This window comes from Phyllobates terribilis, unplaced genomic scaffold (genome assembly GCF_046119375.1).
Source record: "Phyllobates terribilis strain yellow unplaced genomic scaffold, ASM4611937v1 Scaffold_4__5_contigs__length_816908805, whole genome shotgun sequence".
Lineage (NCBI taxonomy): Eukaryota > Metazoa > Chordata > Amphibia > Anura > Dendrobatidae > Phyllobates > Phyllobates terribilis.
The window spans coordinates 34,539,761-34,563,913 of record NW_027362764.1 but is presented as its reverse complement, the minus strand read 5'-3'; the positions used below and the strand labels follow the sequence as shown (position 1 = coordinate 34,563,913).

Genomic DNA, 24,153 nt, shown 5'->3' with positions numbered 1-24,153 from the left:
GATTGACACAACTATCTATCTTTCCCATTTCTTTTACTGACACCGTAAGAAAGCCTCACAATCACGGAAAAATCGATGACAATCCCAATTCACGAGTGATCAAATTAACAATACTGTGCGTCTGTGTCTGTGAACAAGAAAGTTTCGAGTTTCAAAAAGAAAAAAAGAAAATTTATGTCGCAACCTAACCTTGACTTTTCTACCCTGTTCGTATAGTGGGCGGAGTTACTGACGGAAGGGGCGGTGTCTCGGTGTGAGTAGTCGCAGAGAGCGGCGGCTCGGTCTGGTCATGGTCAAGAGGTGGTGACGCTGCGGCTCCGGTGTGTTTAGCGCCTGCCAGTATGGTGAGGAGATGGGGAAGGACTGGGTTCGGCTGTGGTGCAGGGAAGGGACGCCATGGACAGGTCACGTGGCTCTGTAGCTGATCTTGTCAGTCACGTGCCCCCATGTGGTCACATGACCTGTCAATCATCTCCCCTCCCCCCACACACTTTTCACAATCTCTGCTTGTTGTCAGGGAATGAGAACGTTTAAACCTGTGATAGCAGCTGGTGCTGAGGAGAATGCTCTGGTGTTACACCACCGCCCCCCATGCACTACCCGTGCACTGCACCGCCCCCCATGCACTACCCGTGCACTGCACCGCCCCCCCCCCATGCACTACCCGTGCACTGCACCGCCCCCCCATGCACTACCCGTGCACTGCACCGCCCCCCCATGCACTACCCGTGCACTGCACCGCCCCCCCATGCACTACCCGTGCACTGCACCGCCCCCCCATGCACTACCCGTGCACTGCACCGCCCCCCCCATGCACTACCCGTGCACTGCACCGCCCCCCCATGCACTACCCGTGCACTGCACCGCCCCCCCATGCACTACCCGTGCTCTGCACCGCCCCCCCATGCACTACCCGTGCACTGCACCGCCCCCCCCATGCACTACCCGTGCACCGCCCCCCCCATGCACTACCTGTGCACTGCACCGCCCCCCCCATGCACTACCCGTGCACTGCACCGCCCCCCCATGCACTACCCGTGCTCTGCACCGCCCCCCCATGCACTACCCGTGCACTGCACCGCCCCCCCATGCACTACCCGTGCACTGCACCGCCCCCCCGTGCACTACCCGTGCACTGCACCGCCCCCCCGTGCACTACCCGTGCACTGCACCGCCCCCCCATGCACTACCCGTGCACTGCACCGCCCCCCCGTGCACTACCCGTGCACTGCACCGCCCCCCCATGCACTACCCGTGCACTGCACCGCCCCCCCATGCACTACCCGTGCACTGCACCGCCCCCCCATGCACTACCCGTGCACTGCACCGCCCCCCCGTGCACTACCCGTGCACTGCACCGCCCCCCCCGTGCACTGCACCGCCCCCCCGTGCACTGCACCGCCCCCCCCGTGCACTGCACCGCCCCCCCGTGCACTGCACCGCCCCCCCCGTGCACTGCCCGTGCACTGCACCGCCCCCCCCCGTGCACTGCCCGTGCACTGCACCGCCCCCCCGTGCACTGCACCGCCCCCCCGTGCACTGCCCGTGCACTGCACCGCCCCCCGTGCACTGCACCGCCCCCCCCGTGCACCGCCCCCCCGTGCACTGCACCGCCCCCCCCGTGCACTGCCCGTGCACTGCACCGCCCCCCCCGTGCACTGCCCGTGCACTGCACCGCCCCCCCGTGCACTGCCCGTGCACTGCACCGCCCCCCCATGCACTGCCCGTGCACTGCACCGCCCCCCGTGCACTGCACCGCCCCCCGTGCACTGCACCGCCCGCCCGTGCACTGCACCGCCCCCCCGTGCACTGCACCGCACTGCCCGTGCACTGCACCGCACTGCCCGTGCACTGCACCGCCCCCCCCCCGTGCACTGCACCGCCCCCCCCCGTGCACTGCCCGTGCACTGCACCGCCCCCCCGTGCACTGCACGTGCACTGCACCGCCCCCCCGTGCACTGCACCGCCCCCCCGTGCACTGCACCGCCCCCCCGTGCACTGCACCGCCCCCCCGTGCACTGCCCGTGCACTGCACCGCCCCCCCGTGCACTGCCCGTGCACTGCACCGCCCCCCCGTGCACTGCCCGTGCACTGCACCGCCCCCCCGTGCACTGCCCGTGCACTGCACCGCCTCCCCGTGCACTGCCCGTGCACTGCACCGCCCCCCCGTGCACTGCACCGCCCCCCCGTGCACTGCACCGCCCCCCCGTGCACTGCACCGCCCCCCCCCGTGCACTGCACCGCCCCCCCCCGTGCACTGCACCGCCCCCCCCCCCGTGCACTGCACCGCCCCCCCCCCCCGTGCACTGCACCGCCCCCCCCCGTGCACTGCACCGCCCCCCCCCGTGCACTGCACCGCCCCCCCCCCCCGTGCACTGCACCGCCCCCCCCCCGTGCACTGCACCGCCCCCCCCGTGCACTGCACCGCCCCCCCGTGCACTGCACCGCCCCCCCCGTGCACTGCACCGCCCCCCCCCCGTGCACTGCACCGCCCCCCCCCCCCCGTGCACTGCACCGCCCCCCCCCCCGTGCACTGCCCGTGCACTGCACCGCCCCCCCCCCCCCGTGCACTGCACCGCCCCCCCGTGCACTGCCCGTGCACTGCACCGCCCCCCCGTGCACTGCACCGCCCCCCCGTGCACTGCCCGTGCACTGCACCGCCCCCCCGTGCACTGCACCGCCCCCCCGTGCACTGCCCGTGCACTGCACCGCCCCCCCGTGCACTGCACCGCCCCCCCGTGCACTGCCCGTGCACTGCACCGCCCCCCCGTGCACTGCCCGTGCACTGCACCGCCCCCCCGTGCACTGCCCGTGCACTGCACCGCCCCCCCGTGCACTGCCCGTGCACTGCACCGCCCCCCCGTGCACTGCCCGTGCACTGCACCGCCCCCCCGTGCACTGCCCGTGCACTGCACCGCCCCCCCGTGCACTGCCCGTGCACTGCACCGCCCCCCCGTGCACTGCCCGTGCACTGCACCGCCCCCCCGTGCACTGCCCGTGCACTGCACCGCCCCCCCGTGCACTGCCCGTGCACTGCACCGCCCCCCCGTGCACTGCCCGTGCACTGCACCGCCCCCCCGTGCACTGCCCGTGCACTGCACCGCCCCCCCGTGCACTGCACCGCCCCCCCGTGCACTGCCCGTGCACTGCACCGCCCCCCCGTGCACTGCCCGTGCACTGCACCGCCCCCCCGTGCACTGCCCGTGCACTGCACCGCCCCCCCCGTGCACTGCCCGTGCACTGCACCGCCCCCCCCGTGCACTGCCCGTGCACTGCACCGCCCCCCCCGTGCACTGCCCGTGCACTGCACCGCCCCCCCCGTGCACTGCCCGTGCACTGCACCGCCCCCCCCCGTGCACTGCCCGTGCACTGCACCGCCCCCCCCCGTGCACTGCCCGTGCACTGCACCGCCCCCCCGTGCACTGCCCGTGCACTGCACCGCCCCCCCGTGCACTGCCCGTGCACTGCACCGCCCCCCCGTGCACTGCACCGCCCCCCCGTGCACTGCCCGTGCACTGCACCGCCCCCCCGTGCACTGCCCGTGCACTGCACCGCCCCCCCGTGCACTGCCCGTGCACTGCACCGCCCCCCCGTGCACTGCCCGTGCACTGCACCGCCCCCCCGTGCACTGCCCGTGCACTGCACCGCCCCCCCGTGCACTGCCCGTGCACTGCACCGCCCCCCCGTGCACTGCCCGTGCACTGCACCGCCCCCCCGTGCACTGCCCGTGCACTGCACCGCCCCCCCGTGCACTGCCCGTGCACTGCACCGCCCCCCCGTGCACTGCCCGTGCACTGCACCGCCCCCCCGTGCACTGCCCGTGCACTGCACCGCCCCCCCGTGCACTGCCCGTGCACTGCACCGCCCCCCCGTGCACTGCCCGTGCACTGCACCGCCCCCCCGTGCACTGCCCGTGCACTGCACCGCCCCCCCGTGCACTGCCCGTGCACTGCACCGCCCCCCCGTGCACTGCCCGTGCACTGCACCGCCCCCCCGTGCACTGCCCGTGCACTGCACCGCCCCCCCGTGCACTGCCCGTGCACTGCACCGCCCCCCCGTGCACTGCCCGTGCACTGCACCGCCCCCCCGTGCACTGCCCGTGCACTGCACCGCCCCCCCCGTGCACTGCACTGCCCGTGCACTGCACCGCCCCCCGTGCACTGCCCGTGCACTGCACCGCCCCCCCGTGCACTGCCCGTGCACTGCACCGCCCCCCCGTGCACTGCCCGTGCACTGCACCGCCCCCCCGTGCACTGCCCGTGCACTGCACCGCCCCACCGTGCACTGCCCGTGCACTGCACCGCCCCCCCGTGCACTGCCCGTGCACTGCACCGCCCCACCGTGCACTGCCCCGCCCCCCCGTGCACTGCCCGTGCACTGCCCCGCCCCCCCGTGCACTGCTCGTGCACTGCCCCGCCCCCCCGTGCACTGCTCGTGCACTGCCCCGCCCCCCCGTGCACTGCTCGTGCACTGCCCCGCCCCCCCGTGCACTGCCCGTGCACTGCCCCGCCCCCCCGTGCACTGCCCGTGCACTGCCCCGCCCCCCCGTGCACTGCCCGTGCACTGCCCCGCCCCCCCGTGCACTGCCCGTGCACTGCCCCGCCCCCCCGTGCACTGCCCGTGCACTGCCCCGCCCCCCCGTGCACTGCCCGTGCACTGCCCCGCCCCCCCGTGCACTGCCCGTGCACTGCCCCGCCCCCCCGTGCACTGCCCGTGCACTGCCCCGCCCCCCCGTGCACTGCCTGTGCACTGCCCCGCCCCCCCCGTGCACTGCCCGTGCACTGCACCGCCCCCCCGTGCACCGCCCCCCCGTGCACTGCACCGCCCCCCCGTGCACTGCCCGTGCACTGCACCGCCCCCCCCGTGCACTGCCCGTGCACTGCACCGCCCCCCCGTGCACTGCCCGTGCACTGCACCGCCCCCCCGTGCACTGCCCGTGCACTGCACCGCCCCCCCGTGCACTGCCCGTGCACTGCACCGCCCCCCCGTGCACTGCCCGTGCACTGCACCGCCCCCCCGTACACTGCACCGCCCCCCGTGCACTGCCCGTGCACCGCACCGCCCCCCCGTGCACTGCACCGCACTGCCCGTGCACTGCACCGCCCCCCCCCGTGCACTGCACCGCCCCCCCCGTGCACTGCCCGTGCACTGCACCGCCCCCCCGTGCACTGCACGTGCACTGCACCGCCCCCCCGTGCACTGCACGTGCACTGCACCGCCCCCCCGTGCACTGCACGTGCACTGCACCGCCCCCCCCGTGCACTGCACCGCCCCCCCCGTGCACTGCACCGCCCCCCCGTGCACTGCACCGCCCCCCCGTGCACTGCCCGTGCACTGCACCGCCCCCCCGTGCACTGCCCGTGCACTGCACCGCCCCCCCGTGCACTGCCCGTGCACTGCACCGCCTCCCCGTGCACTGCCCGTGCACTGCACCGCCCCCCCGTGCACTGCACCGCCCCCCCGTGCACTGCACCGCCCCCCCGTGCACTGCACCGCCCCCCCGTGCACTGCACCGCCCCCCCCGTGCACTGCACCGCCCCCCCGTGCACTGCACCGCCCCCCCCCCGTGCACCGCCCCCCCCCCCCCCGTGCACTGCACCGCCCCCCCCCGTGCACTGCACCGCCCCCCCCCCCGTGCACTGCACCGCCCCCCCCCGTGCACTGCACCGCCCCCCCCCGTGCACTGCACCGCCCCCCCCCCGTGCACTGCACCGCCCCCCCGTGCACTGCACCGCCCCCCCGTGCACTGCACCGCCCCCCCGTGCACTGCACCGCCCCCCCGTGCACTGCACCGCCCCCCCGTGCACTGCACCGCCCCCCCCGTGCACTGCACCGCCCCCCCGTGCACTGCACCGCCCCCCCGTGCACTGCACCGCCCCCCCGTGCACTGCACCGCCCCCCCGTGCACTGCACCGCCCCCCCGTGCACTGCACCGCCCCCCCGTGCACTGCACCGCCCCCCCGTGCACTGCACCGCCCCCCCGTGCACTGCACCGCCCCCCCCCCCCCGTGCACTGCACCGCCCCCCCCCCGTGCACTGCCCGTGCACTGCACCGCCCCCCCCCGTGCACTGCACCGCCCCCCCGTGCACTGCCCGTGCACTGCACCGCCCCCCCGTGCACTGCCCGTGCACTGCACCGCCCCCCCGTGCACTGCCCCGCCCCCCCGTGCACTGCCCGTGCACTGCCCCGCCCCCCCGTGCACTGCCCGTGCACTGCCCCGCCCCCCCGTGCACTGCCCGTGCACTGCACCGCCCCCCCGTGCACTGCCCGTGCACTGCACCGCCCCCCCGTGCACTGCCCGTGCACTGCACCGCCCCCCCGTGCACTGCCCGTGCACTGCACCGCCCCCCCGTGCACTGCCCGTGCACTGCACCGCCCCCCCGTGCACTGCCCGTGCACTGCACCGCCCCCCCGTGCACTGCCCGTGCACTGCACCGCCCCCCCGTGCACTGCCCGTGCACTGCACCGCCCCCCCGTGCACTGCCCGTGCACTGCACCGCCCCCCCGTGCACTGCCCGTGCACTGCACCGCCCCCCCGTGCACTGCCCGTGCACTGCACCGCCCCCCCGTGCACTGCCCGTGCACTGCACCGCCCCCCCGTGCACTGCCCGTGCACTGCACCGCCCCCCCGTGCACTGCCCGTGCACTGCACCGCCCCCCCGTGCACTGCCCGTGCACTGCACCGCCCCCCCGTGCACTGCCCGTGCACTGCACCGCCCCCCCGTGCACTGCCCGTGCACTGCACCGCCCCCCCGTGCACTGCCCGTGCACTGCACCGCCCCCCCGTGCACTGCCCGTGCACTGCACCGCCCCCCCGTGCACTGCCCGTGCACTGCCCGTGCACTGCACCGCCCCCCCGTGCACTGCCCGTGCACTGCACCGCCCCCCCGTGCACTGCCCGTGCACTGCACCGCCCCCCGTGCACTGCCCGTGCACTGCACCGCCCCCCCGTGCACTGCACCGCCCCCCCGTGCACTGCCCGTGCACTGCACCGCCCCCCCGTGCACTGCCCGTGCACTGCACCGCCCCCCCGTGCACTGCCCGTGCACTGCACCGCCCCCCCGTGCACTGCCCGTGCACTGCACCGCCCCCCCGTGCACTGCCCGTGCACTGCACCGCCCCCCGTGCACTGCCCGTGCACTGCACCGCCCCCCCGTGCACTGCCCGTGCACTGCACCGCCCCCCCGTGCACTGCCCGTGCACTGCACCGCCCCCCCGTGCACTGCCCGTGCACTGCACCGCCCCCCCGTGCACTGCCCGTGCACTGCACCGCCCCACCGTGCACTGCCCGTGCACTGCACCGCCCCACCGTGCACTGCCCGTGCACTGCACCGCCCCACCGTGCACTGCCCGTGCACTGCACCGCCCCACCGTGCACTGCCCGTGCACTGCACCGCCCCACCGTGCACTGCCCGTGCACTGCACCGCCCCACCGTGCACTGCCCGTGCACTGCACCGCCCCACCGTGCACTGCCCGTGCACTGCACCGCCCCACCGTGCACTGCCCGTGCACTGCCCCGCCCCCCCGTGCACTGCCCGTGCACTGCCCCGCCCCCCCGTGCACTGCCCCGCCCCCCCGTGCACTGCCCGTGCACTGCCCCGCCCCCCCGTGCACTGCCCGTGCACTGCCCCGCCCCCCCGTGCACTGCCCGTGCACTGCCCCGCCCCCCCGTGCACTGCCCGTGCACTGCCCCGCCCCCCCGTGCACTGCCCGTGCACTGCCCCGCCCCCCCGTGCACTGCCCGTGCACTGCCCCGCCCCCCCCGTGCACTGCCCGTGCACTGCCCCGCCCCCCCGTGCACTGCCCGTGCACTGCCCCGCCCCCCCCGTGCACTGCCCGTGCACTGCCCCGCCCCCCCGTGCACTGCCCGTGCACTGCCCCGCCCCCCCCGTGCACTGCCCGTGCACTGCCCCGCCCCCCCCGTGCACTGCCCGTGCACTGCCCCGCCCCCCCCGTGCACTGCCCCGCCCCCCCGTGCACTGCCCCGCCCCCCCGTGCACTGCCCCGCCCCCCCGTGCACTGCCCGTGCACTGCACGTTGTTAAATCTGGCCGTAGTGCACGGTGATGCGTCACTGCAATGTGCGGCTTCGCCCCTAGTGTACCCCGGGTCAGTGCATGCAGTGACGCACTCAGGTGCACGATGGGAATCTGCCAAAAATCAGAAATAAAGCCGCTCCCCTCCCCTGACTTTCCTGCAGCAGCTCCGCCCTGGACTCCTGCCGTCTTTCATGTGACACAGGTGACAGGAAGGACTTTTTTTTATTTTGTTTCTTTTTTGTGATAAATCCACATCAAATTTTGCCGAACTCTGTGGATCTCCCCGCGGCTGAACATCCTCTACACGTGATCTTCCCTATGAATGATCCCACAGAACATTTCTTATAGACCGGTTTTGGGGGGGGAGTAATATTTAATGCAGTTTATTGGGGACTTAGGGGAGCAAGCGTGAGGGACTATCTCCTTACCTCCTGTCCTGCACAGGAGAAGCAATGCAGGGGTGCAGACACAAGAAGAAGAAGGGTTAATCCCGACACACACAGAAAGGAGACAAGGACATCTTACTACTTGGAGGCAGAAAACCTAGAGGAAAGGAGGGATGGAGACGGCACAGGATACAGCAGATGTGTAATCTGTCAGCAGCCCTCAGAGCAGCGCTCCAGCCCGTGTGACTGATGCTCCCGCACACCTCGCTCCTGACCGCAGTCTCCCAACTATTTCTGGGACCCCATGTGCCAACTCGCTGCTGGGCCCCACCTCTCCTGTCCTCCCCCCAATCACAGGACATGGCTCCCGCAGAGGCCGGGCGTAGTATGATTTTTAAATTCTGATAATCATTATTGCGGCCGAGACAGGTGGAGCATTAATGGCATCAGCCTGAGTGGGAATGATCACAGGGGGTCGTCCGCTTGTCTTATCCTCAGCACTTGTCCTTAATCAGATCTTTGGGGTCTGGGTACATACAGGCCCTTGTGTAATACAGCAGTGGGGGGCTCCTATCCTCTCTGGGTGATGCAGTAGCGGGGGGGGGGGCTCCTCTCCTCTATGGATGACACAGTAGCGGGGGGGCTCCTCTCCTCTCTGGGGGACGCAGTAGCGGGGGGGCTCCTCTCCTCTCTGGGGGACGCAGTAGCGGAGGGGGGCTCCTCTCTGGGGGACGCAGTAGCAGGGGGGGCTCCTCTCTGGATGACACAGTAGCGGAGGGGGGCTCCTCTCTGAGGGACGCAGTAGCAGGGGGGGCTCTTCTCCTCTCTGGGTGACACAGTAGCGGAGGGGGCTCTTCTCCTCTCTGGGTGACACAGTAGCGGAGGGGGCTCTTCTCCCCTCTGGGGGACACAGTAGCGGAGGGGGCTCTTCTCCCCTCTGGGGGACGCAGTAGCGGGGGGGGGCTCCTCTCCTCTCTGGGGGACGCAGTAGCGGGGGGGGGCTCCTCTCTGGGGGACGCAGTAGCGGGGGGGGGCTCCTCTGGGGGACGCAGTAGCGGAGGGGGGCTCCTCTCTGGGGGACGCAGTAGCGGGGGGGGCTCCTCTCTGGATGACACAGTAGCGGGGGGGGCTCCTCTCTGGGGGACGCAGTAGCGGGGGGGGCTCCTCTCCTCTCTGGGGGACGCAGTAGCGGGGGGGGGCTCCTCTCCTCTCTGGATGACGCAGTAGCGGGGGGGGGCTCCTCTCCTCTCTGGGGGACGCAGTAGCGTGGGGGGGGCTCCTCTCCTCTCTGGATGACACAGTAGCGGGGGGGGGCTCCTCTCTGGGGGACGCAGTAGCGGAGGGGGGCTCCTCTCTGGGGGACGCAGTAGCGGAGGGGGGCTCCTCTCTGGGGGACGCAGTAGCGGAGGGGGGCTCCTCTCTGGGGGACGCAGTAGCGGAGGGGGCTCCTTTCCTCTCTGGGGGACGCAGTAGCGGGCGGGGGGGGCTCCTCTCCCCTCTGGGTCGCTTGTTTTTATTTGTGGTACAAGCTGTAGATTTTCTCATCATTTCAGCACCAATAGGACTTTTTGGTCTTTTTTTTTTTCTCCCACTTCTTTTGGCTGCATTTTTGTTTGTTTGTTTGTTTTGCAGTTCACCGTATAAGATAAATGTTCTGGCCGTCTCACGCTGCGATACCAAATATGTTATTTATTTTAGATTTTATTTCTCTTCTGGGAATTAGGAGATGATGGGAAATTTTATTAATTTTTTATTCCTTTTTTTTCCCCCTATTTTATTGTTTTTTTCCGGGGGACATGAACCTGTGATCACTTGTACAATACAGTGTAATACTGCAATGTGTTGTAAAATCTTTGATCTCCTATGATCCAAGATGACCAAACGTCGCCGTCACCTTTCATCTGTACCTCCATCAGCATGTGACTGAGGGGGCTTGGACACTATCTACCCCCTCCCCGCTGAGCAGAGTGCCGCCCCTCAGGCACCATGGATTCAGCTGTTTGCAGGTCCTGCAGCTGTTCGATGTACGCTATGTGGTGGCTGTACTCGGTACTGCAGCTCAATCAGCTCCTATAGAAGTGAATGTGATTGCTGCAGTACCAAGAACGTCCACTAGACGGAGCTGTGCTGTTTCGGCTGCAAACGGCTGATTTGTGGAGTTGTCGCACCGATCTGACCACACATTACATGAGTAGAGGGTGGCAGGTAAATGCTTTGGTTTTTTTTTTTCTCCCCAGGCAAGCTCATTGATCGCAGCCGGTCTCACCATTGCTGTTGCAGGATTTGCAGGTACCGTATACACTAATAAAGGAATTAAAGTTGGATAAATGCATTGTACAAAAACACGGCTGCTGTCTTCCAGTAACGGCGCCTCCCCTGTCCTTAGGTTGGGTCTGGTATTACAGCTCGGCTGCATTAACGTGAACGAGGCTGAGTAGCAATACACGATCTGTGGGCAGGTGACGCGGCGTATTAGAATAACACGATACCTGAGCCGCTGTCTTTCTTCCCTCCAGGCCGGTACGCGCTGCAGGCCTTCAAACACCTGGAGCCTCAGGTCAAGCAGGCGATCCAGACCCTGCCCACCTCGGTAAGAGTCCTACCCTGCGTCCTGGGCATCATGCACATGGTCATGTTAGGGTAATCTTGTCGAAATAAATGTTTCTTCTCCTCTTAGGCATTTGCTGGTTATTACAAAGGTGGATTTGAACCCAAAATGACCAAAAGGGAAGCTGCGCTGGTGCTCGGAGTGAGGTGAGCCGCAGCCTTTTAAACATTAAAGGATGGTGTAGACTGGATCCAATTGGAGCAAACCCTCAGCTGTTGCAGGCAGAACGTTCTAAGCGGTAAATGCAAACTGCTGTCCAAATTCACTGAAAGAAAGCGGAGATCTTACAAATGGAGGAAAAAATGGTGATTGGTGACTTTTCAGTGCCGGCGTTGACTCCCATCTGTTTTCTTGTAGCCCCACGGCAAATAAACTGAAGATCCGGGAAGCCCACAGGCGGATCATGCTGCTCAATCACCCCGACAAAGGTAAGCGCTAGTGTGGGACCCTTAACCGATCCATACAGGGCAGCTGCCCGTTGTGTGAGGTATAGAGCTCCGATCACGGCTGCTTAACCATTTAGATGCTGACGCCTCTCGCTGACAGTGATGGCGGCGCTTAACTGGTTCATCACCACCCAATCAGGCACCCTTTGCGTTCACCCTTTCCCCACCCTCCCCCCATTAATTAATTAATCACAGGCTCATGTACCCTAGGAGGTGATTTAAAAAAAGTTAAATTAAAATATAATTACATTTTTAAACCCCCCAAAAAAAAAAAATACATAAAACAAATAATACTACTTTTCCCATCCAAAAATACAGTAATTAAAATATAAATGTTTAGCATCACTATGAAAATAAAAATGTAATACAGTAAACTGCATTAAAAAAAAAATAAATAAATTGAAAAGCCAGAATTGCAGCTTTGAAGTGACTGCACCCCTCACAAAAAAAAATCCAATAAAAGAGATCAAAATGTCAAATGTACCCTAAAAAATAGTAAAAAAAAAGTACAGGTCGCCAAGCAAAACTCAAGTCCGGACACTACTGCACTGAAGGATAAAGGAAAAGTCACTGGTCTCAGATTTATTTATTTTTTAACTTATGCAAATTGTCTCTTCAGAGAGGAAAAGGACTAGAACTATTGGAATCAGCGATCCTACAAGTCAATATCCACCCTTTAACGAGTTTTGTCACATGACTTAGGATAAAAAACTAACCAGAATCTCAATTTGCAGACACATGTTTCAGGGTGTTGCTGCTCATCAGTGCAAAGTATGAGATTTAATTTGGGTGGGGGGAGAGGCTTAAGACTGTGGTCGAAGGGGTAACGTTTCTCCTTGTGGAGAGTGACAAGCCAAGCCTGGCATGTCAGAGTGAGGAGACTTTTATAAGCCATTCATGTTCCTCTGATACAGCCAAATCAGATCTCATGCTTTGCACTGACGAGGGGCAATACCCTAAAACACTGTCTGCAAATTGAGATTCTGGTTTGGCTTTTAACCTAAGTCATGTGACAAAGCTTATTAAAGAGTCAATACTGACTTGTAGGATCGCTGCTTCAAAAAAATGGTGCTAGAGTTCTGCTCCTCTTCCTCTCTGAAGAGACAATTTCCATATTTAATTTCTCAGAGGAGCATTACATGGCTTATAAGTCTCCTCACTCTGACATGCCAGGCCTGGCTTGTCACTCTCCACAAGGAGAAACCTTACCCCTTATACCTATGGGAGGAGAGTTGGAATTTAGTTGTTTTTTTTTTTTTTTTTTTACCATTTTACGATATTTTTTTTTCCATTACATTAAATAATTTTATCGTAAAATGTAATTCTGCATCGTGTTCTTCAAAAAATAAAAAAAAAAATCCTTGTGGCGAGATCAGTGGAAAGATGAATATCACTTGGGGGAAAAAAAAAAAAAACGAAAAATGCAAAAACTTAAAAATCGTCCGGTCCCAAAGGGTTTTATTTTGACATCTGATAATCCAGAAAGTCTGACATCTTCTACCTCTTCCATGTGGGGCTTGTCTGATAATCCAGATCCATCATTGCCAGATTACAGGAATTTTATTATTAAAATCTTTTCTTTTTTTTTATTTTTTAAATGAACTATGAAAAGTGGGAATCTTTTATTTGCGTCCTCATGACAACACTTCCTGTCACAGGGACACTGTGGCTGCCTGTCACCGTCAGTTGTAACTGGTTTTAATAGTGGCCCCTTGTATGTGTATAATATGTAGGCATTGATGTAAATTTGAATGACCAGAAGTGTTATCATGGGTGCACAGAAATAAGTGTATATGACAATATGGGGTTGGTGTAAAGTCTGCAGCCTGTCATTGTCATTTCTGTGACCCTATGGTAACACTTCTTGTCATGGGTAAATTGTGTGAATCCAATGCTCCCTTCTCTGCGATGCAGCTTCACAATTTCCTTGTTACAGGAAGAGTTGTCATGGGGGATGCAGAAGTCGCTCATCTGTGCAGTGTGATTGGCTGTTGTCTCCTTCCTTTGCGTTTTACGGACGCCCCTCTCCCTATTTTCCAGGCGGATCTCCGTATATCGCGGCCAAGATTAACGAAGCGAAGGATTTGCTGGAAGGACAAGCGAAGAAATAGACCCGAGCGGCCGACACTCGACTGTTTTACACCTCAAACCATCCGGGATTTCTGGGGACTCGATTGTCAATAAAGCAAATTGAATTGTGACCACGGGCCGAGGGCGTTTTTACCATTTCCTGGCTTGAAATGGCTGATAACAGAGAGCAATACACTGTCTATATCTTTCCTTCTCTGAGTTTTCTCCAAAGCAGAAAGCGGCTGATAACAAGAAGCAATAGCATATACTATCTGTCCTATACCCTGGGTCTGTCTGTCTGAAGTGGCTGATAACAGGGGACAATAGAGTGTAAATTCCCTTGTGCAGCAGTCCGACCTTCGAATTTTAACATTTACTGAAGTGGACTGGCTGATAACAGAGAACAATATATGGCATTTGGTGAATACGCTAATATAGATGGGAAATGATGGGTACATTTCTTTCGGTGATCATGGGTCACAGACCTCCAAAATCCAGGACCTCTGTTAAGTAACCAGGGGGGGGGGACGTGCATTACGGCAGATAGTGGGTACTGTGCAATGCATGCTGGGAATATTACATCGCCCTCAATGCAGAACCTGAACGAGCAGGAGCTGACCATGACACATTAGAGCTATCAGGAAACGAGCAGAATTATGGATACAGCTCTGAGTGTGAGTACATTGTGGAAGATAGAGGTTCCTGCCACTATTCATACTGTGACCACTCCATCTCCTAGCAGATAGACACTGAACCAGCAGGGGGTGACGCTGAGAGATTTGACATGGTTCTAGAAGCAGAATTGTGAATGCAGCTCTGGATCGAACAAAATCGATACATAAAGTCTAGAAGAAAGTTACGGAATATTTTGTCTTGCAATAATGTAAGTGACTGGACGGCCCCTTTATGAAGCCGATCCTTCGCTCTCATTGCACGTGCGTCCTAGGTGGTGGTGAGGAGGAGGAAGGTGTCCTTGAGGATGGAGCTTTTCTTGCACATCTTATGAATTAAACATCTGGTCTGTTGGGAATTGATTTCTGCTTCTTACTCTGCTCACATCCTGCCGACCTGACAGTCTCTGCAGCCGGCGATGCCAGGGAAGGGCGGCCGCTCCTCAGACGCTGCCATAAGACACCGGCTGCTTGGATTTTACATTTTAGGGAATTCCTCTGGTTTCTGAAAAGCTGAGATCAGATGGAGCTCTACTCTAGTTACATCCGAAGCTGCAGGACTACAGCCGTGCCTTGTGGGAGGTGCAGTGATAGCATTTCACTTTTCCCAAGATCTCTGCTTGCTGTCAGTGAATGGACAATGCTGCACTTCTGAGAAGAGCAATCTCTACTGCGCCTTTGTCAGCATGACTCTAATCACACTCAAAGCTGCAGTCACAGCCTCTGGTTAGCTCTGAAGCTGCTTTACTGAATGCTGCCCTCTGCTGGTACAGTATCAGTAACTACCCCGGGAGGCACACGCTGATATCTGTCGTCAGAATCTCAGTTGCAGCTCTGGATGTGATTAGAGCATAAGACCTGCTCTTATTTCTGTGGATCTCTGCAGCATACTGTGGGTTGGGTGTAATATGCAGAGCACAAACTTGCTGATTGTTTCCACTTACACGATATTGGCAATGCTGTGTGTTAGTTATTGCGGTCTGGGGTGTGATTACTTTTGCCCTGGGGCAGTTTCTGGTGCCTCTTCTGGATCTCGGATGCTTTTTCCAGCCTGCAGAGCAGATTGAGTTACCCCCACATTCTGCTCATGCCCCTCGCGGTCTCCTCTATTGTGCCATGCTGACAGTTTCCATTTATGTGCGGATGTCTGTTGTCACTAATGAGCGGCTCTCACATTTCTTCTTGCCTCCAGCTGTCGCATCCTGCGTGCCGATATTATAAATGACCTTCGGCGTGTATAGAGAGCTATATACGTTATATCGTCACACCCTATGCAGAAAAATGCCATTCCGTACTACTGCTCTCTGTTATCAGCCTTTTTACACTGGGAGATGATAAATGCAGTGAAGGAAAGTTATGGAAAGTCCGTGCTGCCAATTATCCCCAGAATCATTTACTTCCACAGTCTGACTGATAGCAGCCGCGCTAATAAAATGTCCACCAGCTGCTCCTTCAAGGTTTGCTGGCCCTTTAAGTTGCTTGGAAGGTCTGTATAGAATGTGGTCACAGCTGCTGAGGCATGTGTGGACAGGGCGTGAAGACATCTGCAGCTGACTAGCATCTCCCTCCTCAGCGTAGTGTGAAAACTAGCATGAAACGAAAAGGAGCTGCTCCATCCGGTTTAACTATAACCATAAAAAAGGACTACATCACCCACCATCCGTCTGTTTCTCGCCAAGGACATCGCTCAGTGTCAGTCTGTCTCTGGCCGAGGACGTCGCAAAGTTTCGGTCTGTGTCTGCACGAGGACGTCGCTCAGCGTCAGTCTGTCTCTGGCCGAGGACGTCGCTCAGCGTCAGTCTGTCTCTGGCCGCGGACGTCGCTCAGCATCAGTCTGTCTCTGGCCGCGGACGTCGCTCAGCGTCAGTCTGCTTTTGGCCTAGGACGTCGCTCAGCGTCAGTCTGTCTCTGGCCGCGGACGTCGCTCGGCGTCAGTCTGTCTCTGGCCGAGGACGTCGCTCGGCGTCAGTCTGTCTCTGGCCGAGGACGTCGCTCAGCGTCAGTCTGTCTCTGGCCGAGGACGTCGCTCAGCGTCAGTCTGTCTCTGGCCGAGGACGTCGCTCAGCGTCAGTCTGTCTCTGGCCGAGGACGTCGCTCAGCGTCAGTCTGTCTCTGGCCGAGGACGTCGCTCAGCTTCAGCGTCAGTCTATTTCTGCACTAGGACGTTGCTCAGCGTCAGTCTGTCTCTGCACTAGGACGTCGCTCAGCGTCAGTCTGCCTTTGGCCTAGGATGTAGCTCAACGTCAGTCTGTCTCTGGAGTAGGACTTCATTCAGTGTCAGTCTATCTCTGGAGTAGGACGTCGCCCAGCGTCAGTCTGTGTCTACACTAGGACATCGCTCGGCGTCAGTCTGTCTCTGGCCGCGGACGTCGCTCAGCGTCAGTCTGTCTCTGGCCGAGTACGTCGCTCGGCGTCAGTCTGCCTTTGGCCTAGGACGTAGCTCAACGTCAGTCTGTCTCTGGAGTAGGACTTCATTCAGTGTCAGTCTATCTCTGGAGTAGGACGTCGCCCAGCGTCAGTCTGTGTCTACACTAGGACATCGCTCGGCGTCAGTCTGTCTCTGGCCGCGGACGTCGCTCAGCGTCAGTCTGTCTCTGGCCGCGGACGTCGCTCAGCGTCAGTCTGCTTTTGGCCTAGGACGTCGCTCGGCGTCAGTCTGTCTCTGGCCGCGGACGTCGCTCGGCGTCAGTCTGTCTCTGGCCGCGGACGTCGCTCGGCGTCAGTCTGTCTCTGGCCGCGGACGTCGCTCGGCGTCAGCCTGTCTCTGGCCGAGGACGTCGCTCGGCGTCAGCCTGTCTCTGGCCGAGGACGTCGCTCGGCGTCAGTCTGTCTCTGGCCGAGGACGTCGCTCGGCGTCAGTCTGTCTCTGGCCGAGGACGTCGCTCAGCGTCAGTCTGTCTCTGGCCGAGGACGTCGCTCAGCGTCAGTCTGTCTCTGGCCGAGGACGTCGCTCAGCTTCAGCGTCAGTCTATTTCTGCACTAGGACGTTGCTCAGCGTCAGTCTGTCTCTGCACTAGGGCATCGCTCATCGTCAGTATGTTTCTGCACTAGGACGTCGCTCAGCGTCAGTCTGCCTTTGGCCTAGGACGTAGCTCAACGTCAGTCTGTCTCTGGAGTAGGACTTCATTCAGTGTCAGTCTATCTCTGGAGTAGGACGTCGCCCAGCGTCAGTCTGTGTCTACACTAGGACATCGCTCGGCGTCAGTCTGCCTTTGGCCTAGGACGTCGCTCAGCATCAGTCTGCCTCTGGCCGAGGACGTCGCTCAGCGTCAGTCTGTCTCTGGCCGAGTACGTCGCTCGGCGTCAGTCTGCCTTTGGCCTAGGACGTAGCTCAACGTCAGTCTGTCTCTGGAGTAGGACTTCATTCAGTGTCAGTCTATCTCTGGAGTAGGACGTCGCCCAGCGTCAGTCTGTGTCTACACTAGGACATCGCTCGGCGTCAGTCTGCCTTTGGCCTAGGACGTCGCTCGGCGTCAGTCTGCCTTTGGCCGAGGACGTCGCTCAGCGTCAGTCTGTCTCTGGCCGAGTACGTCGCTCGGCGTCAGCCTGTCTCTGGCCGAGGACGTTGCTCGGCGTCAGCCTGTCTCTGGCCGAGGACGTCGCTCGGCGTCAGTCTATCTCTGGAGTAGGACGTCGCTCGGCGTCGGTCTGTCTCTGGAGTAGGACGTCGCTCGGCGTCGGTCTGTCTCTGGAGTAGGACGTCGCTCGGCGTCGGTCTGTCTCTGGAGTAGGACGTCGCTCGGCGTCGGTCTGTCTCTGGAGTAGGACGTCGCTCGGCGTCGGTCTGTCTCTGGAGTAGGACGTCGCTCGGCGTCGGTCTGTCTCTGGAGTAGGACGTCGCTCGGCGTCGGTCTGTCTCTGGATTAGGACGTCGCTCGGCGTCGGTCTATCTCGAGTAGGATGTCACTCGGCGTCTGTCTGTCTCTGGACTAGGACGTCGCTCAGCGTCAGTTTATCCGTGGCCAAGGACGTCGCTCAGCATCAGTCTGTCTCTGGTCAAGGACGTCGCTCAGCGTCTGTCTCTGGTCAAGGACGTTGCTCAGCATCAGCCTGTCTCTGGTCAAGGACGTCGCTCAGCGTCAGTCTGTCTCTGGTCAAGGACGTCGCTCAGCGTCAGTCTGTCTCTGGTCAAGGACGTCGCTCAGCGTCAGTCTGTCTCTGGTCAAGGACGTCGCTCAGCTTCAGTCTGTCTCTGGTCAAGGACGTCACTCAGCTTCAGTCTGTTTCTGCACTAGGACGTCGCTCAGCGTCAGTCTGTCTCTGGCCAAGCACATTGCTTGGCTTCAGTTGAACTGCCTTAAATCCCAAAAGTCCATTTTATTATAGGGTATGCCCAGAACAGAGTGTAACTTACTGATCGCTGAGACCCCATAATGACTGCAGAGCCATTTATGGAGTACAATGCAGGTGCCAATGCTCAACCTCTGCTCCATTCATTGTCTATGAGACTGCTGGAGAAAGCGGAGTGCAGCGCTCCACTATCTCTGACAGTCCCATAGGGAATAAAAAGACGGGATCTTCTCCCGTTCTCGAGATCTAGAGCCCCATTTTTCAGATCACTGGGGGGGATCCCTGTAATAAGACCCCTGTGATCACTAAGTTATTGTCTATCACTTATCAATAGGAAAAAAAATCAATTCAAGGATTACCCATTTAAGAAGAGTGGTGGTCCCTAACATCGGGTGCTGGAAGCTTTGGCGTCAGTCAAGCATGCGGACCCCCTTTCTGAATGTAGCACCTCAGTCATGTAGGACATCTGTAGACGGGGAGGATACCCCTTAGACCAGCAGGGAGTCTGCTCTCTATAAAGGATCTTTCTTTTTTTTTATTGTAGCATTTCTGGGAACAGACGATACAATATTTCCAGATTTACAGAAAGTTTTAAAAGACAAAATAATAAAACAAATACCAAATATTCCCCATCACATCATTAATCTGTGCGATCTGCTCTGACGTTACATCCGCCCCGGTGTGAGCAGCCCCGACAATATCCCGCTCCCATATGTGACATGGGATCTATAAGATCCGCTCCGGGCACCAACATCGCTGGAAATAAAAACATCTATTACTGTAAAATGCAAAGTTCTGCAGTTTTGCTTCATATTTGGGGTTTTGCGTCTTTGCTGTTCTCACAATCTCTGCTTGCAGTCAGTGAACTGTCGCCTCCTTGTTAATATCTGCACAGATCTGATACTTCTCACTGTTGCAGATTTCTTACAATTGTAAAGTGATACAATGTAACAATCTATCAAAACAAAGGATGGGTTCAGCTCACAGAGGATTGTCTGGACCGGATGCAAAACTATTGGGTTTGTCTGGATTTAAACAAGAATTGTTCCTTTCACTGACAGCAAACAGAGATGCTAAAAATGGAGAAAAAGTATATTAGAAAGTTACATAACATTGCATTACACAATAACAGTCCCATTCAAGATTATAGCAACATCACCTACATCAGGTCCAAGAACTTAAGAGGGAATCTGAGGGCTCCTTCCTTTTCAAGGGGATCACAACAATCCAAAATCTGCCCATTCAGGAGCTCCGACAAATGGGCACAGAGGAGAAAGGCTACTGCTGGGAACACTACATCTCCCACAATGCACCACAGCAGAACATGAACCAGCAGGGGCTGACAAGGACAGAGTTGAGGTCCTTAGACATCTTGCCCCCCCAATATCTGCATCACCCACTAGATACATGTGATATGACCCCTCTGGTCTACACTGGGTCTCAGCTTCTGATACGGACCCAGGAGTTATTGTACACGCAGAAGGCGGCGTGCAGGGGTTCTGTGAAGTGCGCGATGAACGTGTGCAGGTGCCTGATGGACTCACACACCTGGTAGAAGGACAGGCGGCCCGCCTCGTAGTCCAGGTATATGCCGAGTCTTTGCACCGACGTGTCGGGGAACAAGGGGTTAATCTTGGAGTCGTGGATGGCGGAGTGAGTCTTATCCGACATTCGCAGGCACCAGGACTTTTTGTTGTAGCCGGTCACGGCCCGGTCTCCTTTCCTCTCGATACTTGGGTAGGCCAATCCCACCATCCAGTAGCCGGACTCGCTGGTCTCCACCTCCCAGTAGTTCTGTCCGGACGTGAATATCCTGGTGCTTAATATGTGATAGTTCACAAAGCGTTCGGAGGTCTTGGGTCGGCACTGCTTAGTCTCCGACCAGGAGGCCGTTTTCAGGTCCCGGGACACTGCGACATAGTCCCCGGCCGTGTTGACGTCCAGCAGTATATTGGAGGCCAGCTTCATGTTGAAGCCTCGCTTTGCTTTCAGGCCGGTGACGATGTCCGTTAGGGTCGTGTGGAGTATGACGGAGATCAGACCTTCATCCAGATCGCACACGGCCTGGACCTTTTTCTCGTCCCTCTTCCTGTCCTCCAGTTCTTCACCCTCAACGGCGTAACAGTTGGCGGCTTCCGACTCCCGTCCTTGCAAGACGGTCAGCGGGTCGGTGATGTTGCACAGCTCTTCGATGCATTGCATCTTCTTGGTCAACTCGTCCTTCTTCATCTCCAGCTGTTGGATCAGATCGGTCACGTGAAGGGAAACCTGTTCCTCTTGGCTGGACACCTCGTTCAAGACCTTCTTCTCCAGGACCTCCAATTCTTCCCGAATCTCCTTAAACAAGAGGGTGACCCTCTCGGTGATGGCGGACGCCTTCTCTTCCACTTTTTGCCGGTGATCTTGTAAACTTTGCACCCTCTTTTCAGTTTCTTCTCTCTTTGAGGTCAGTTTCTCCATAACGAGTCTTAGTTTCTCCTTCTTCTTTTTGGACGCCTCGTAGAGAAGAGACACCTGATGTCCCCGGTGCTCTCCGAAGGCGCAGCAGGACACGCAGATGCAGGCGGCATCCTGGGAACAGTAGTACTCCAGTAGTTTTTTATGGATGGAGCATTTTCGGTTTTCCAAAGATGTGGTTGGCTCCGTCAGTGTGTGCTCCACCAGCTTGCTGTGTGCCCTTAGGTGGATGTCACACAGGGAGGTCTCACATTGCAGACAAGTTTTGACGGCCGGCACAGGACAATGGACACAGTAGGTACAAAAGATCCCCGCTTGCTCCTGCACCGGTTTGGAGGACAGGAAACATTCCACTATATTGCACAGCTTCATGTTCCTCTGCGCCGCGGGGCGGCTTAGATATTCGGCTCGGCATTCAGGGCAGCTGTAGACCCCCGCTTCCTCTTGGCTGTCCAGGACTCGGCTGATGCAGACCCGGCAGAAGTTGTGGCCGCAGTTCAGCATGGCGGGGTCGGTGTAAATGCTCAGACAGATGGAACAGTTCAGCTCCTCTTTCAGCTCAGTAGTAGCCATGTTTGTAGATGCAGCTACAGGAAATGGACTTTGCAGGTCGCCTCCTGACACTGTGCAGACCCCCGCAGCAGCAATGTGAATGCTACAAACCCTCCAATGCTCCCCCAGGGCAAGTGTAGCCGGACTGCGGAAAAGCACAAGACTTCATCTGCCCACAGTCCGCCAGTCAGTGCTCGGAGCCCCCAATAGCAGCGCCTGTCTCAGCCCACAGTGCCAGAAAGTGCAAAGTGAGCGGGGATTGGTCGCTGTGTTGATAAGCAGAAGAAAACTCTGAGACAAGACGGAAACTTAACTTAAAGGGGCGCGGACCGCTGATAACGGCACAGCAGCATTACACGGAATTGTAAAGCGCTGCGGAATATGTTGGCACTATATAAATAAAGATTATTATTATTACAAGAGGAGCCCTGCAGATATGGGATATGAAGCAGCGTCCTGACCTCAGTGGGGTCCTGAACTTAAAGCAATGGCTGATAACAGGGGACAATAGACTGTAATTCTGTGCCCCACAAATGGCCGATGATGGGGATATTTAATAGATATGCGCAAATCAATCGATTCTCAGTACCCCGGTCCAGTGTCGGTGGTCCGTGTCCATTAAACAGGAAAATCCCCCCTACGGGCTGGAATCCCCGGCGCCTCTTCTGGTTTCATTGAGACGAGATCTAAATCTGCCTCCGACGGCCATTTTCCTCATGTCCACCGCTGGGAGAGCAATGTGCAGAGCAGGGACTGCGCTCCAGCCTGCACTGCCGACATTTGCTTGGAGAATACCACTGGGAGACCCGCACCTCCCAGCCCACGGCGCGCAGCATCACCCCACTCCTGCCTCCACCGGCTTCATGCAGCGGCGACCCTGCCTCCTGTGACCCCACTCCACCCATGCCGTCTACCCCCCTGTAAGCTACATTTGGACTATAAAACGCGCCTCCATTTTCCTCCAAAATTTGAGGGGAAAAGTGTGTCTTATAGTCTACAAAATACGGTAGTGCCCAATTAAAGGAAAGCTACTTAAGAAGGACGTTCCACATTATTAAGCAGCTGCAGGTTTCCAGCAATATGGGAAAAAGCATCTCTGCTGCCGAAAAGCGTCACATAGTGAAAATAGTGCAATGCCTTGGACAAGGTATGAAAACATTAGATAATTCACTAAAACATGAGCGTGATCATCTTATTGTGAAGAGTTTTTTGGCTGATACAAAGAACAGATGGGTTCGTGCAGATAAAGGCATAATGAGGAAGATTTGTGTAGATAAAGGCATAATGAAGAAGGTTCTGTCAGACACATTCATCGGATTTAGAGAGAGAGATTCCATTACAACGCAGCAGATAGGTATGTGAAGCTGCTGGAGCCTCTGGAGTCCATGAACCTCAAGGTGTAGGATCCTCCAGAGGCTGCGGTTGTGCATAAACCTATCCGTCCACCTATAAACAGCGATCACAAGCAGAGACGGCTGCAGTGACTCCGACATACATGAAGACTCATTCTAAAACTGTCTTCATTACTGATGATGCCGGCGACCCAGGATGGTACAAATGGATGGAGTATTGGATGGTTGGTGGATGATCACCATGTCCCTACAAGGCTGCGACATCAGGAAGGAGGTGGCAGAGTCATATTTTGGGCTGGAATCATGGAGAGAGCTGGTAGCACCTTTAGGGTCCCTGAAGGTGTGAAAATGACCTCGGCGAAGTATATAGTTTCTGATTGATAACTTTCTTCCATGGTGCAAAATCCTCTTCAAGCTGCAAATGAAACCTCCGAGTCATTGGCTGCTATGGACATAAAAGGAGAGAAACTCATGGCGCGGCCACCACCCTCCCCTGACCTCAGCCCTATTGAGAACCTTTGTAGTATCCTCAGCAGAAGATCTATGAGGGCGGGAGTCCACAGTACTGACTCCTCTGCATCCAGCATTTAGGAAAATCAGAGACAAATAATAGCATTTGTGTGATAATAATTTGGAACACGGAGTAGATAGAAACGTCTGATAATAGATTGATAATAGTCACTTGTCCTGCAGCCGCTTCTCCCCACTGTCCGGTACTCAAATAATACCAGAATACAGCGCCCAAGTAATACCGCCATACATTGCCCAAATAATACCACAATTACTGTCACCACTGCAGCCAGTACTGAGACCGGGGGAGGCCGGAGTGCCCTCTGTGGTTGCTGCTTTACAACTATTTCTTGAAATTGGATAATCTCTTTAATAACAACCCTGCACAGCATACAATCTGCTCTAATCCCCCCCGGATAAACCTGCCACATAGTGTTCCCATAGCCATATAGTGCTGCCATAGTGCATACATAGTGCTCATATAGTACTGCCATATAGTGCATATATAGTGCTGCCATATAGTGCATATATAGTGCTCATATACTGCTGCCATAGAATGCATATATAGTGCTCATATAGTACTGCCATATAGTGCATATATAGTGCTGCCATATAGTGCATATATAGTGCTCATATAGTGCTGCCATATAGTGCAGCCATATAGTGCATATATAGTGCTCATATAGTGCTGCCATATAGTGCATATATAGTGCTCATCTAATACTCCCATATAGTGCATATATAGTGCTCATATAGTACTCCCATATAGTG

The 24,153-nt window shown here is 58.8% G+C and overlaps 2 protein-coding genes across 2 annotated transcripts; one reads left to right on the top strand and one right to left on the bottom strand.

Moving 5' to 3' along the window:
* Window positions 1-187: 187 nt before the first annotated feature.
* On the top strand, window positions 188-15,695 carry DNAJC19 (DnaJ heat shock protein family (Hsp40) member C19). Its single transcript, XM_073677248.1, has 6 exons — window positions 188-344; window positions 10,664-10,715; window positions 10,943-11,016; window positions 11,104-11,180; window positions 11,392-11,462; window positions 13,521-15,695. The coding sequence occupies exons 1-6, from the start codon at window positions 342-344 to the stop codon at window positions 13,589-13,591; spliced, it is 348 nt and encodes a 115-aa protein (XP_073533349.1). The 5' UTR covers window positions 188-341; the 3' UTR covers window positions 13,592-15,695.
* A 3,336-nt stretch (window positions 15,696-19,031) lies between these two features.
* Window positions 19,032-21,777, bottom strand: LOC141264863 (E3 ubiquitin/ISG15 ligase TRIM25-like). Its single transcript, XM_073677246.1, has one exon. It carries the CDS (start codon window positions 21,539-21,541, stop codon window positions 19,952-19,954), a length of 1,590 nt encoding a protein of 529 aa, XP_073533347.1. The 5' UTR covers window positions 21,542-21,777; the 3' UTR covers window positions 19,032-19,951.
* Window positions 21,778-24,153: the final 2,376 nt, after the last annotated feature.